The sequence below is a fragment of the Berghia stephanieae genome, chromosome 11, assembly GCF_034508935.2.
Source record: "Berghia stephanieae isolate SIO BIC M18660-M18661 chromosome 11, UCSD_Bste_1.3, whole genome shotgun sequence".
NCBI classification, from domain to species: domain Eukaryota; kingdom Metazoa; phylum Mollusca; class Gastropoda; order Nudibranchia; family Aeolidiidae; genus Berghia; species Berghia stephanieae.
In genome coordinates, this window is record NC_088370.1 from 38,057,109 (window position 1) to 38,073,345 (window position 16,237).

Sequence of the window (16,237 nt, forward strand, 5' to 3'; positions counted from 1 at the left end):
ACTTTAAATTTACTTTCATAACTGTGGTTCAAATTTCACTTTGACATGACATCATATCGAGATAGAAGGTTACAATTATATACTTATGAGAGGAAAGGGAGGCAAACAAACCTACATGCAATGCATCATTCCCACAACTATCGGGGTTTACCACTCTCTTCTCTGCACCCGTTGAATCAGTGCTTCTTCCTGGGATATCTCCATTAGTGCAGCACTCGGCGATTTCCTGGGCAAGATGATGCATGGAAGGATGGGCGTAAAGAAGCACGACGTCATTTCTAGGCCCTTCTCTTACATCCATCTCGACTATAGAAAAATTATGATCCTCCTGTAAAGCGGTTTTAATGAAAATTGAATTTTTATTTACCAAGAATTATTCTTACAATTATATCAATTTATCAATAACAGTGTGAATTAATAATGCACATTTTCCACATTGATTTGTGCAATGCACCTCATAATGCTTAGTTATTCTCCAAGAAACCCATATTATGGAACCAAATATCCTTTTTATACTGCAATACTCATCCATAAGGCACCTTTTAAAAATACTGACAATCTTACATTATCTGACATGACCAATATGCACTTATTTGCAGGTCTGATAACTCATTTCATTATGGGCTCATTGTTGCAATAGAAATCTCAAAAAATGACACAAAATACTGTCCATTACAACAATGTTAAACTAGGCCCATAATTCCATTTGGAAGTCAGAACTGCATATGTACAAGTTCGACATAGTATGCGCTAGGCTAAGAAGCTCACAACATTGTCATCCGGAAGTATAATGGATCAACACATAAAACTATGTGTAATCATGAACTTTTATAGTATGGTTAATACAGTTTAGTGAGAATTACTCATAAACATGGATGGCAAAAAACAATAACAAAGGCCTGAGTGACGTCAATTTCGTTCTATCTGTTACAAGTACTTATTCACACTTGAGTTGAGTCAGGTAAGATAAACAGTAATGTTTGTAAAGTGCCCTGTCAGATAACAGATTTTTGACGAGTTTCACATTAAATTCGGCTTATAAGCATGTGGTTCGTTCTGACATAATACTGTTTTGAGACAATGGGTCACATATTGAAGCTGAACACGGAGAAAGTAATGCCAGAAAAATTAGGAGGCATCAATTTGATAAGGAAACGCTTTTTTACAACTCGATATTAAATGATGCACTAATACTAATACACAATTTGATCCTGAGATGAGGGCACACTGTGACCAAGTTCATTCAAGCAATGCGAGCACTGTGAGATTTAATAGTGTTCAGAGCTTTAATCTAATTGACAATGGAATAGATCCTATTCTCATGAAAATTACTTTATACGCTTTTTAACTTAACTAACAATGTGCCAATACATTTGCTGTTTATGGACAATGAAGAAAGATTGTAAAAAGTAACCAATCGTTGTATGATGTCATTGAAGGTGTAAATAACTCATGTAAAATCAATGAGCCAAAAGGAAAATGAAGATAGTAACATTTATTGTAATTTCATTAATCTTTTTCAAAAGCCAAGAAGACGAGGAAAGTTTATGCTCAATTTTATTGAGCAAATAAAAAAAACAACAAAAAAAACAAATTGACCATTAAAAAATTACATCAACTTTATTTTAATGTATCTATTTTAAGGGTTTTATGGAGGACAGAAGACACATTTAGTACCTCCCTGCTCACTATGGGAGGTCAGAAACCAACCCAGTCAATTTTAATTCACTTTCTGGCATCTGCTTCACTCCAACAAAAAAATCAGCGAGCTTGATAATACCAATATTATTGGTCACATAAATGTATTATCAATTTCATATTTGCTAGAAAATATTTTTTTTTTTAATGATATGACAACTAAAGCACACATGAAAACTTGGGTAATAAAAAACTGTCTTAAATGTTACTCTTCAAAATTCGGCTGCCTCGACATTCAACCTGCTATTATAGAGATCTAAGTGTTTTCTTTCATTTTATCGGACACAAAAGTTTTCACAAATTGTCTCAATAAATTTGCAAACAGAATCTTTCAAATCTGAATATTTCCAATTATATTTAACCAGGTAATAATTATAGACTCGTACATTTTCATTAAAAAAAAAAAACAACAGCTCAACTTGAGCTTTTATATCAGGCAATCCCACTAAACGTGTTCAAAACGCTTTAGAAGGGGTCTCTAGCCAACAGCAACACTTTATGTGTAGAATGAGACATGATGCCTGTTACTGTTTGTCGATATTACAATTTTTCAACAGAGATAAAGCTGTTAACAACCAGGTACTCATTTTACACCTGAGTATAGTGAGAGAATGTGAGTAAAGAGCGTTTTTCAAGACAGCAGTTACAGCCTTGCGACACAGACTTCAGTGGAACTGATCTCTTGAAGAAAACTATAAAATATGGAGTCAGTTAAGAGTAAAATCTAATCTCAATGCACTAGATTAAAAAGACTTGCAAATTGTTCAAAATTTAAATGGGGAGAAATTTTCTGGGAAATCTCACATATAAATGAAGACGTCATAATGAAAATGATGATGATGATGATGATCCTGATAAAAAGACAGTTGACAAGTTTGTCATGCAAGTTAGAAAACTTCTGAATACTTCTCACATCTAATTATTGCTTTTAATCTATAGGATTTATTTCTCCTACCTTTTGAGACATTTTCCGTATAAAATGACACAACACTGTCTTTATTCCTTTGAAAAATTAATAATAGCATTTTATATATATAACTGACTCAAGTCTGTGAATAACTCCTTCTATTTAATTTCAGCTAATATAATCTTCCTCTATCAACAGCAATCTATATGGCACATAAGGGCATCAAATTTCCAGACCAATAAAGATATGTCTGGAAATAATAGATGGGGTCCTTTTTGTTATATATATTACACACCACACACACACACACACACACATATATATATATATATATATATATATATATATATATATATATATATATATATATATATATATATATATATATATATATATATATATATATATATATATATATTGTCTAATACTGACAATCAGATTTTTCTGTGGTAAATAATATTAACTATGAACAGTCCGACTGTATATTGAAAGCGACATATGTTCGGTAAATGACTTATAATAACGCTTCAAGATCCGCATCTGTCAGTGACAAATAAATGAGTGTGAAGAATTTCAGTCTTGGCCTTCAATATAAAACTTACCTATCCCCCTCAAAGCATCCCTTACTTTCACCTCAGATGTATGTCCAATATCTGGGACACGATGAGAGATAATTTGTCTAATGGAAACACAAAAATGCGAGACCGATGACGATTTATTATTGCTATAGATAGCCTAATACTAATATGCCGGTGCCCTGCGGCTATCTCGTGACTAGTGAACATTTTGCGGTACCGTGTACCAGTAGATATCTAGTACCACCACGGGGGCACCTACACTACACTACTGAGTTTGCGCCAACGGGTCCCGTTAGAGATAGACGACGATTGGGATTGTTTGGAAGCTTTAACCCTTTGCCCACTAGTCATTATGACATCCGAAATGCTATCGCCTTCTACATCTACGCCAGAATAGAAATAGAGGGTAGAGCCTACCATGATATAACATTTTATGGATCCCTAATTTCATCATATCAGTTCTGTCCACTGACAGGTGGGTGGATATCGCTTTCAAGAACTTATGTCCTTATATGAAATCCTGAGTTTTTGACCAATCAACGGATTGCTCTTTTGATAGCTCGCTTGTCAACATGAGTCAGCTCAGCCCTTGATTTATGTAAAGGCATCACATGCGGTATATGTTGTGTAACTTCAAAGACCACAGTTGACCGAAAGCGATGAATGGAAGCCCTACTGTGGCGTGGAGAACGAGGTCTTGTATGTATAGTTACGTCATATCTCAACGCTCGTGAATTCTTAGTACGGCTGGACTCACAATCAAAACTCGAAATCTGTGTTTTAAACTCTTGAATCAATCGAATTACATCAGTGCGTTCGTCTCATTGAGAAATGAAAAACGATATATAAATCAAGAACATCGACCGGAAAATAAGGAAATTATCATAAAATTATAAAATTTGAGAAAGCTATTTTCAAAATCAAATATATTACAAAAAAGGTTATTTCTCGACCGATTTTTATGAGACAAAGACAATTTTTCTCCACTTTTCAAGCTGATTCCAACAATGAGGTTTTCAAATTTATCGCGATAAGATTATTTGTCATTATTTTTTTTAATACCCAATTGACTGCTCAGGAAATGAATACGTAATCCTTGGCGGCTAGCGAGTAGGTGTTAAATTTTGCTTACCCTTTCCCCACGTAGACGCACACACACACACACACACAACACACACACACACACACACAGACTGAACACACAATGTATGTCTTTCACTTCTGGCCAAAGTTGCCTTATTACAACTTAGACTCGAATGATAACAGCGAGTAGGGTGTCAGATTAAACTTCAGTTTTAAAGGTCTAATTCAATTCACACTGTAATAAATCATAATAATGATCATTCTTGATATATTAGAGCATTAAAATATTTAATTCACATTACTATAAATATATTTTAAATATATGTATTTTGTAATTATTTTAGTGACGATACGAACCCCTTTTAATCGTCGAGCCGAACGATAGGATGCTAGACGACGATAAGTCTGTGTGTGTGTGTGTGTGTGTGTGTGTGTGCGTCTACGTGGGAAAGGGTAAGCAAAATTTAACACCTACTCGCTAGCCGCCAAGGATTACGTATTCATTTCCTGAGCAGTCAATTGGGTATTAAAAAAAAATAATGACAAATAATCTTATCGCGATAAATTTGAAAACCTCATTGTTGGAATCAGCTTGAAAAGTGGAGAAAAATTGTCTTTGTCTCATAAAAAATCGGTCTAGAAATAACCTTTTTTGTAATAGATTTGATTTTGAAAACAGCTTTCTCAAATTTTATAATTTTATGATAATTTCCTTGTTTTCCGGTCGATGTTCTTGATTTATATATCGTTTTTCATTTCTCAATGAGACGAACGCACTGATGTAACTCGATTGATTCAAGAGTTTAAAACATATATTTCGTGTTTTGATTGTGAGTCCAGCCGTACTAAGAATTCACGAGCGTTGAGATATGACGTAACTATACATACAAGACCTCGTTCTCCACGCCACAGTAGGGCATCCATTCATCGCTTTCGGTCAACCGTGGTCTTTGAAGTTACACAACATATACCGCCTGTGATGCCTGTACATAAATCAAGGGTTGAGCTGACTCATGTTGACAAGCGAGCTATCAAAAGAGCAATCGTTGATTGGTCAAAAACTCAGAATTTCATATAAGGACACAAGTTCTGGAAAGCGATACCCACCCACCTGTCAGTGGACAGAACTGATATGACGAAATTAGGGCTCCATAAAATGTTATATCATGGTAGGCTCCACCCTCTATTTCTGTTCTGGCGTAGATGTAGAAGGCGATAGCATTTCGGATGTCATAATTGTAATAGAATGACCATTCTATCTAATGTTATTTGATTTTGTACTCTATTACTCTTTACTACTTGTCGCTGCCATCACTATTTACATGTATGCAAGTAATGCAAGAATGTGTGCCTCTGTGGTTGATATCAACATTCCTTTACTCGTGTGTGTTACTATGACCAATAGTACACTGTGTGTTGTGTGTTAAGCCCTTACACAGGTAGTCTCTCGATGTAGTACTATTTTTATCTTCGGCTGGGTGTGACTTCTGGCCTGATACTATATTTTTGTGTGCTTTCTTTCTTTCATCACTTCACATCGTTATAACTTCATTTTAACAACTATGATCATTTACAAATTTATATAACTAATTCTGGCAAATCATAGCTTTCTAGCCCCCTACCTTGAGTCATAAATCTACTTTGTTCTTCTGTACACTTAATAATTGCTACTTAAATATTTCATACAGCCATAACGTTAACGCCTTTGATTACTTATTACGAGCTAAACATTTACTCTTTAACTCTGCAATTCCCTATGATTGATTCTGTAGCATAACTCTTTAGTTTAGACTTATTCGTTCCTTCATATATGTCCCATGTTATTTGCATTAATTTGTTTAAATCATGAAGATGCACACAACTCGATCGAGTTTACTCACTTCAGTCTACGCATCACTTTACCTGGACCAGTGACGTAGGTGCTTTCCCTGACGTCCGCGCTAAATCTATTTTTAACTGCTATGGCTAATATTAGATTATTCTAGATTCTGCCATTGATTCTTTTCATTCATTCATTGATCCATTCATTGCTACACGCCTATAGAATACGATACAAAAGAATGATCTGTTCCATTGTTCCTGAATAAAGACTTCATCATTATACATCCTGGCCTTTGTTGTTTGATAGCCTCCACTACCCTGGAGTGGATGGGCTAGGACTCGGGTAGACTATGGTGTCTCCGGACTTGACTGTGGTGTGTGCTCTTCGCTCATGAAATCAACTCCCTACTTCTACTTCTGACACATGAAGTCATGCTACTATCACTAACAGTAGTACTAAACTGTCACTTCATTGTCTCGATCTATCTTCCTCACTTGAGCACCACCGCCGCAGTTACAGTCTGGAACTCTGGAAGTCGACCCCGGGACCGAATCCACCCACTCCCACGGCCTCTACACTCTGCCAATACTACTACTACCACTCGCCGGCATCAACTACCCGGTTGTCTCCATCAGTATCACACTCGCCGGCATCAACTACCCGGTTGTCTCTACTATCGCACTCGCCGGCATCAACTACCCGGTTGTCTGACTCTATTACAAATTTGGCGCTGCGAGCAGGATCTCAATTTCAGAAGCCACAGCCTTTTGGAGACCTGCTTATTTATTCATCAGTCAGACATCCGCTTGGAATTGGATCGAATTTACACTCTCGCTGCCAGTCCCTGTCCACCAACCTCGATGTTTTATTGCGACAGACGACAATCGACGTCAACTTGCCACTCGGCCCCTTTACAGCCGAATTTATACCAAGACGGCCGCTACCGGCTACCATACACGTCGAGTATCCTGTCCAACCCGAGATGACCAGTGACTGCCAAACCCGAGAGGACCCATGTTCCTGAGCCCGAGATGCCCCGTGTACCTGTGCCCGTGATGACCGTGTGCCCGTGATGACCAGTGTGCCTGTGCCCGTGATGACCCGAGATGACCTGTGTGTCTGTGCCCGTGATGACCGTGTGCCTGTGCCCGTGATGACCTGTGTGTCTTTGCCCGTGATGACCTGTGTGTCTGTGCCCGTGATGACAGTGTGCCTGTGCCCGTGATGACCTGAGTCTCAGTGCCCGATATGACCCATTGTCTGTGCCCGTGATGACCGTGTGCCTGTGCCCGTAACGACCTGTGTGTCTGTGCCCGAGATGACCCGTGGGTCTTACCGGCGTGAGTTCAACCAGATGGAGCCTCGTCCCTATTACTGCCATGCAACTATCCGAAGGCATCGTCGTCAAGTGGTGGCCGGTGTTCCTAAAAGTCGCGTCTGTGAAAGTGAAACCACGTCACAGAATCCCGTCTGCACACATCTGCCCAGACGACATCACGCCAAATGCAAGGATCTGCCTGAGTTTGACCACCACGTTGGTGAGATAATCCATGTTTTGTAGGTTTCTCGTTTATATTGATTCAATATCTCGTTAGTTCCCATTAATTTTGCAATATGCTCATGATTCATAATGAAACATACAATGTAATTATGGAATGTTAAAACTATTGCTTATAAGTATAACAGTGTAGTTCTTTCTACCTTTCCCGCTAACAAGCGACGTCCACTTAATATTTCCATGTCTATCTATATTCGACATGAGCCTCCTCATATTTGAGACGTTCGTATTTCAAGTTTTAACACTTTTCTCATCTTATACTTATACCGCTATGCTGAAGCGACGTAATTTTACATTGATTGCATTTCTTTCAAGTTGAAGTTGTACATTGAATCCTCTCTGCCTAGTTGACCATTGATAATTAAATAATTTGTTCTATGAGGACATAGAACGGTTCGAGTTGGGGGATATGTAATAGAATGACCATTCTATCTAATGTTATTTGATTTTGTACTCTATTACTCTTTACTACTTGTCGCTGCCATCACTATTTACATGTATGCAAGTAATGCAAGAATGTGTGCCTCTGTGGTTGATATCAACATTCCTTTACTCGTGTGTGTTACTATGACCAATAGTACACTGTGTGTTGTGTGTTAAGCCCTTACACAGGTAGTCTCTCGATGTAGTACTATTTTTATCTTCGGCTGGGTGTGACTTCTGGCCTGATACTATATTTTTGTGTGCTTTCTTTCTTTCATCACTTCACATCGTTATAACTTCATTTTAACAACTATGATCATTTACAAATTTATATAACTAATTCTGGCAAATCATAGCTTTCTAGCCCCCTACCTTGAGTCATAAATCTACTTTGTTCTTCTGTACACTTAATAATTGCTACTTAAATATTTCATACAGCCATAACGTTAACGCCTTTGATTACTTATTACGAGCTAAACATTTACTCTTTAACTCTGCAATTCCCTATGATTGATTCTGTAGCATAACTCTTTAGTTTAGACTTATTCGTTCCTTCATATATGTCCCATGTTATTTGCATTAATTTGTTTAAATCATGAAGATGCACACAACTCGATCGAGTTTACTCACTTCAGTCTACGCATCACTTTACCTGGACCAGTGACGTAGGTGCTTTCCCTGACGTCCGCGCTAAATCTATTTTTAACTGCTATGGCTAATATTAGATTATTCTAGATTCTGCCATTGATTCTTTTCATTCATTCATTGATCCATTCATTGCTACACGCCTATAGAATACGATACAAAAGAATGATCTGTTCCATTGTTCCTGAATAAAGACTTCATCATTATACATCCTGGCCTTTGTTGTTTGATAGCCTCCACTACCCTGGAGTGGATGGGCTAGGACTCGGGTAGACTATGGTGTCTCCGGACTTGACTGTGGGTGTGCTCTTCGCTCATGAAATCAACTCCCTACTTCTACTTCTGACACATGAAGTCATGCTACTATCACTAACAGTAGTACTAAACTGTCACTTCATTGTCTCGATCTATCTTCCTCACTTGAGCACCACCGCCGCAGTTACAGTCTGGAACTCTGGAAGTCGACCCCGGGACCGAATCCACCCACTCCCACGGCCTCTACACTCTGCCAATACTACTACTACCACTCGCCGGCATCAACTACCCGGTTGTCTCCATCAGTATCACACTCGCCGGCATCAACTACCCGTTGTCTCTACTATCGCACTCGCCGGCATCAACTACCCGTTGTCTGACTCTATTACATAATGACTAGTGGGCAAAGGGTTAAAGCTTCCAAACAATCCCAATCGTCGTCTATCTCTAATCGGCCCCGTTAGAGCCCCGATGCGCAATCTGTCTACTTACTACATTGACCACGGTGCTGATGTACTGTATTTGAGCCTCCCAGCGAATACGTGACGGAGGGGGCTTTCCATGAGGCAAAGCCAAGTTTGTCAGGACCAGCTAATGATAGATATCATAGATATCTAATTATTATTATGTGCCATTACAACCCCCCCCCCCCCCCACAACCCCCAACATCCAATCGCCCGGCTAGGAACGGAGGTATGGTGCTATCCTGGATAATACTTAAATCATGAACATTCTATCTAGATGAATCTGTGTTAAGAGATAAAATTAACGTTCTAAAAGATAAATTCACCTTTGCTGAGTCAGTTTAATTTATAAAAACAAGACCGTACTGGTCGTGTTTGTTTATTTTCATTCCCACATTCACTACAAATGGGCGAAAATCGGTAAAAGTACTAAGTACTCAATAATGAAAATTTCAATGTTTGAAACGCACGAAAAAAACAAGAATTGGTGTTTATTGTTTGGTTCCTTCTATTTTTTTTTTTTTTTTTACGAACCCGCCGAAGGCAGCAGTGGGAAGTGAACCTGGGGCAAATGGAAGTGTACACCATTGGGGAGTGAACCTGGAACTGGGTTTCGGCGAGTTAGTAAAAAAGAAATTACTTGTTTACGAAACCCAACAATATCCGACAAAGTTATGGGAAGTAGGCAACAGTAGTGTACACAGTGGGGAGTGAACCTGAGACTATGGTTTTCGGCGGGTTTCGTAAAAAAAAGTAATTGCTTTTTTACGAAACCCGCCGAAAACCACAATCTCAGGTTCACTCCTCCTCCTCCTCCTCCTCCTCCTCCTCCTCCTCCTCCTCCTCCTTCTTCCTGCAAACTACCTGGGGTGTATTGCCGCAGACTTTGGCGTGCATGTTGCTATTGAGAGTGGCTCAGAAGCACACGCTTCCTTCAGACAGGCCAAAAAGTATAACATGGAGGAATCTGACGCCCAATGTGGAGAGCAATTCCAGCCTTACAGCTTTACCTTTTTGTGCGGCTATGTTGTTCGAGCCTCGCTCGGTGCATAGTTGAGTCCTTGGAGAACGCTCTTTACTCACATTCCTTAACCGTACTCAGGTGTAAAATGAGTACCTGGCCATTAACAGTGTTGTCTTTGTCCGAAAAAAAATCGTAATGTCGCCTAACAGGCGTCATATCTCGTCCTACATGTTAAATGATGCTGTTGGCCAGGGACCCCTTGCATGTAAAGCGCTTTAGAATAGAATAGAATAGAATAGAAGGTATCGACGTCTGAGATTAGGCCACTGGCCTGTCGCCGAATCTTTTCCAGTCACTGAATGTCTTGTTCACAACTGATCTAATGCATTTCCCTACTTGATCTTGTGATCAGGGGCTAGCCTACACTACACTTTCTCTACTGATCTTTTGATCATAGCTATTTTGGGTGGGAGGCACTTTTACACTATGCATATAACTTTCCATCACAGCATCTAATCTATTCTTGAAAGCATTGACGCTCGGCCCTTCAACGCGATTTGCTGGCAATGCGTTCCAACGCTCAATAACTCTGTGTAAAAAAAAGTTCTGTCGAAGGGTGGTTTTAACTCTGGGTTTCAGAAGTTTATATGAGCACGTTTAGTGGATATTGCGCTATATAAAAGCTCTATTTTTTTTTTTACCTCAGCTTTGCAAAGTTAAAGCATGACACATCCATAGGGAAGGGCAGAACCCGCTTTGAAAACTCGGACTCCACTCAAGATAAGCCCCAGTGCCGATTAACGAATAGAGTGACCAAGCTTTAAATGCCCGATGATGTTCGCTCGGAAATTGCACATGGAGCCCATTATATAAAAGACAATCTATTAGTATTGAAGGTGTACAGAGGAAAATTCTCTTTAAAAAAGTATGCAATGTAGCATTTCTATAATCAGTGCAGCTATGTGGTCTAGTGGTATGACACTCACTACCGGATCGGAAGGTCATGAGTTCGAGCCTCTCTCGGCGCATTATTGAATCCTTGGAAAAGGCTCTTTACTCACATTCTCTCACTGTATTCACGTGTAAAATAAGTACCTGGCCGTTAACAGCGTTGTCTCTACCGGAAAAATATATAATATCGCTAACAGACGTCGTCCCTCGTTTTACACTTTACATGTAGCCCTACAAGTTTTTTTTTTATAATAATGGTAGTTAGGCCGATACTAGACCATATCGATTTGTACCCAACCATATTTGCGCTCCCTTATGAACTTCCCCGTAAAAGAGCTGAAAGTAGCTATTCCAAGAAAGGGTGGATTAGAGAGAGAGAGAGAGAGAGAGGGGAGAGAGAGAGAGAGAGAGAGAGAGAGAGAGAGAGAGGTGTGTGTTTGTGGGGGTGGGGGGGGGGGGGGGGGGGCAGAGAATCATTGGCTCACAATAAATTACATCAATCAGACTATAAACGTTCAAAGTTAGGTACACATAGTTTTGCGTGTTATCACGTTATATCCGGCTGGCGGATGTTGTGAGTATTTTACCGAAACGGAGAGCATCATTAAAATGCTCACCTGTAGATGTTTGACCAATCAAAAAGATTCCCCCTCCCCCCCCCCCCCCCCCCCCCCCGAGAAAAAAATAAATGAATTTGACGTTACTCTGCCCTTTGGTTTCTTTCTGTCTTTCTTTTTTTTAATGTTTGTTTTTGTTTTGTTTCCTTTTTTGTTTTTGTATTTGCTTTTTTTCCCCTTTGTTTTGTCTTATAATTTGTCTCAATTAGACTCAATTAGTAACGCTAAATGTTACATATAGTTTTGTGTGTTGGTACATACATGGCAGAGAAGTTGTGGCGTCTCACCTTCATCTTTTCCGGTTCGAAAATCATTGGAAGTGTATAACCACTTCTCCGGAGAATGAATGAATAATCATAGGTTACATATTGAATCATAAGGTGATCATAACAATTTTAGTTGCAGGGTGTATAGGCAGATTCTTATGATTATGGGGCGCAACAGAGCGAGGATATGTGATATTTAAAGATAGTATGCACTTGGCTAAGAAGCTCATAACATTGCCATCCGGAAGTATAACGGACCAACACACAAAACTGTGTGTAACCATTAACGTTTATAGTTAGGTTTAATACAGTTCAGTGAGCATTATCATAAACGCGGATGGCAAAATACGATAACAAAGGCTTGAGTGACGTCATCTTCATTCTATCTATTGAAGACCAGCATTTATTTTGTGCGACTATGTGGTCTAGAGGTATGACACTCGCTTTGGATCGGAAGGTCCTGGTTTGAGCCTAGCTCGGCGCATAGTTGAGTCCTTGAATAAAGCTGTTTACGTACATTCTCTCACCGCACTCAGGTGTAAAATGAGTACCTGGCCGTTAACGGCCTTGTCTCTGTCCGAAAAAAAAATGTAATATCGTCTAACAGGAGTCATGTCCCGTCCTAAATGTTAAATGTTGCTGTTGGCCAGTGACCAATTGTAAAGCGCTTTGAGCACGTTCAGTGAATATTGCCCTATATAACAGCTCAAGTTTTTAAAAAAATTAGACTAGAAAATATGACGCTATCACTCTGAAACCAGAAGATCAGTTGTATAATGTATCGTCTCCAGTTCCCCCGGAAGACTAGTTTTGGTACCAGTATTTTGCCGTCACCCTTTTGTTCCCCATTTGCCCCACAAATATAACAACTTGATACATCAATACCTACTCTTCAACAGTCGTAACGTCACTTCCTTCCTAATGACGCATGGTAACTTAGTAACACTGGCTCTAAACTATCGGAACAATGGCGGATGCCCTTATGAAATATTTCTCCGGCGACCATAAAAGCGAATCCAGAGGGAAAAAAAAAACATAAATTTGATCATGTTTTGACTTTACACATTCTGATCATAAGACATATGAAAAGTTCTAGCCAGCATGAAGAATAAAAAATAATGATTTTCTTTGTTTAGAACCAAGATGGCCGCTGTTGCCGGGCGGCGTGACATCAAACTATTGAATCCAATCACCAGTATTCTATGATAGTATTTTTTCGATTTTACATTGCCGTATTGATACATTTTTCCTGACATTCAAAGTTGTGTAAAACTGTCTGTGAATGATACATGCAAGCTGGTCTATATGAGATTTTGTAGGTATAATACTATTGTATAAGGAATTTAAAGGATGATTCCTATATTAAGCCTTTAGTAAGATAAGATAAGATATGATATGATATTATGTCTTATATAACATTATACTAAAACTGGTACGAGTGTTACGTTATATTTTATTATTTTCAATTTTATTCCTGTTTTGATTTCATTAAAATATCGCACTGAACGCCATTAATTATGACCAATGTGAAATTGAATGTAAGCTTCAATTTAATATACGAAAACAGACACAATGGATGCTTCCGGTTTTCCCTTTATCAACAAAACAGGATGAATGAAAAACTACAGACGATGAGATAATGTGGTAATGGCGTTGTTAAGATGAATAAACAAAAACATTGATGGGCAGGAATATTATTTTATATGTTTTCGTATATTAAATGAAGCAATTTCACATTGTTATGTTTCTCTTCGAGCTTCGAGTAGCAACAATTAAATTAATTATTACCTGAACTTAAACCATCTGTAACTCGAAAAGTATTCAGCACAAACAGCAATTAATTTGTGCCTTAAGAAAGGGGACTCAATTTTGGATTTAACAAAAATGGGAAAAAAAGTAAAAGAGCCATTTATAAATGAGATAATAATAATAATATAATAATAAATAATTAATAATATAATAATAATTAATAATATAATAATAATAATAATAATAAAATTATTTATATATTATTATTATTATAATGATAATAATAATAATAATAATAATAATAATAATAATAATAATAATAATAATAATAATAATAATAAAAGAGAAGAAGAAGAAGAAGAAGAAGAAGAAGAAGAAGAAGAAGAAGAAGAAGAAGAAGAGAAGAAGAAGAAGAAGAAGAAGAAGAAGAAGAAGAAGAAGAAGAAAGAAAGAAGATGAAGAAGAATATTAATAATAATAATAATAATAATAAAATAATAATAATAATAATAATAATAATTAATAATAATAATAAATAATAATAATAATAATATATAATAATAATAATAATAATAATAATAAAAAATAATAAAATAATATAATAATAATAATAAAATAATAATAATAATAAAAAAATAATAATAATGATATAAAATAATAATAATAATAAAATAATAATAATAATAAAAATAACAACAATAATAATAAACAATAACAACAATAATAATAACAATAATAATAAAAAAACAATAATAAAAAATCAATAATAAAAAATGATAATAATAATAATAATATTAATAATAATAATAATAATATAATAATAATAATAATAATAATAATAATAATAATAATAATAATAATAATAAATAATAATAATAATAATAATAATAATAATTAATAATAATAATAATAAAAATAATAAAAAGATATGATGATAATAATAATATAATAATAATATATAATAATAATAATGATAATAATAATATTATAATCAAATAATAGTGATAATAAAGATGATAATAATAAAAAATAATAATAATAAAAATATAATAATAATAATAATAATAAAATAATAATAAATAATAATAATAATAATAATAATAATAAAAAAATAATAATATAATAATAAAAAATAATAATAATATGCATTTTAACGCCATGTTCATCATTGGTGTGATGGTCACAGCACGTTACAAATAAAAATACAAATTTACATAATAATAAAACGTTAACTAATATGCTATCAATAGCAGTAGTGTATGTAAATAATATCGTATCAATATCATGAAAATGTAACGGGTATAAAGGTAATGCTTTAACAATGAATTAAAACTATCTATAGATTTTGCTTCTCGTAACATTTCTGGCCAGGTCCTTTCACACAGAGGGCCCAGTGTGGGTAAAGAAACTCCGCTATGACCGAGAAGACTGAAAACAAAGAGTCACCAAAAAAAATGAGCTTTTATATAGCGCAATATCCACTAAACTTGCCCAAAGCGCTTTACAAGGGACACCTGTCCAACGGCAATATTTAACATTCATGACGCCTCTAAGGTGATATCATAATTATTTTGGACAGAGACAACGCTGTTAACGGCCAGGTAATCATTTTACCCTGAGTACGGAGAGAATGTAGTAAAGAGCATTTTCCAAGGACTCAACTATGCGCTGAGGGAGGCTCGAACCAGGAACTTCCGATCCGAAAGCGAGTGTCATACCACAGGGCCACAATAGCCGCACAAAACAAAACTGGCGATTTTAAAAAAACAAACACATCGATTGCCTCAAACTCAAGAACTTTGGAAAAGCAATAAGTTGTTTATGTCCTGTTTTGAATCTTAAGGTCTAAATCGTTGTTTTTACGTTTGATAACCACATTGACAAGCATAGTGGTGCAATATCAATCAGAATTACCTAATAATCGTGTCAATCAATAGCATGCTTGATTGATTTAATGATTTAAATGAATTAAAATTGCCGTGATTGGGAATTAACGACATGTCAAAGACTGATACAATAGATTAATGATTATTTGTAATGAATTGTTAGACAGTTGCGGTATAGCTCATGACATTGATAGATTTGTTACCTCTGTGTTGTTGCTGTGTTTGGGGGTTGTTGATGTTGTTTTTGTTGTCGTCATTTGTTGTTGTTGTTGGTGTTTGTTGTGGTTGTTGTTGTTGTTGCTGTTTTGTGGTTGTTTGTTGTTTTTTGTCATTTTGTTGCTGTTGTTGTGGTTGTTGCTGTTGTTGTTGCG

The 16,237-nt window shown here is 36.5% G+C and overlaps 1 protein-coding gene across 8 annotated transcripts in view; it reads right to left on the bottom strand.

Annotated features, from left to right (window-relative positions):
* The window catches only part of LOC144956870 (uncharacterized), a 28,053-nt gene extending 18,192 nt beyond the window's left edge, over positions 1–9,861 (bottom strand). For 2 of the 8 annotated variants that reach the window (XM_078887659.1, XM_078887655.1), the window contains exons 1-2: positions 3,208–3,448; positions 116–328 (exon numbers count right to left, since the gene is read on the bottom strand). In XM_078887659.1, the coding sequence (XP_078743785.1) occupies positions 116–301 (186 nt within the window). In that variant the 5' untranslated portion in view covers positions 302–328; positions 3,208–3,448. Of the gene's footprint in view, positions 1–115; positions 329–2,653; positions 2,738–3,207; positions 3,449–9,759 lie in introns of those variants that run through there. The other 6 variants (XM_078887656.1, XM_078887653.1, XM_078887658.1 and 3 more) reach the window with 5 other exon arrangements.
* Between the last annotated feature and the right edge of the window lie 6,376 nt (positions 9,862–16,237).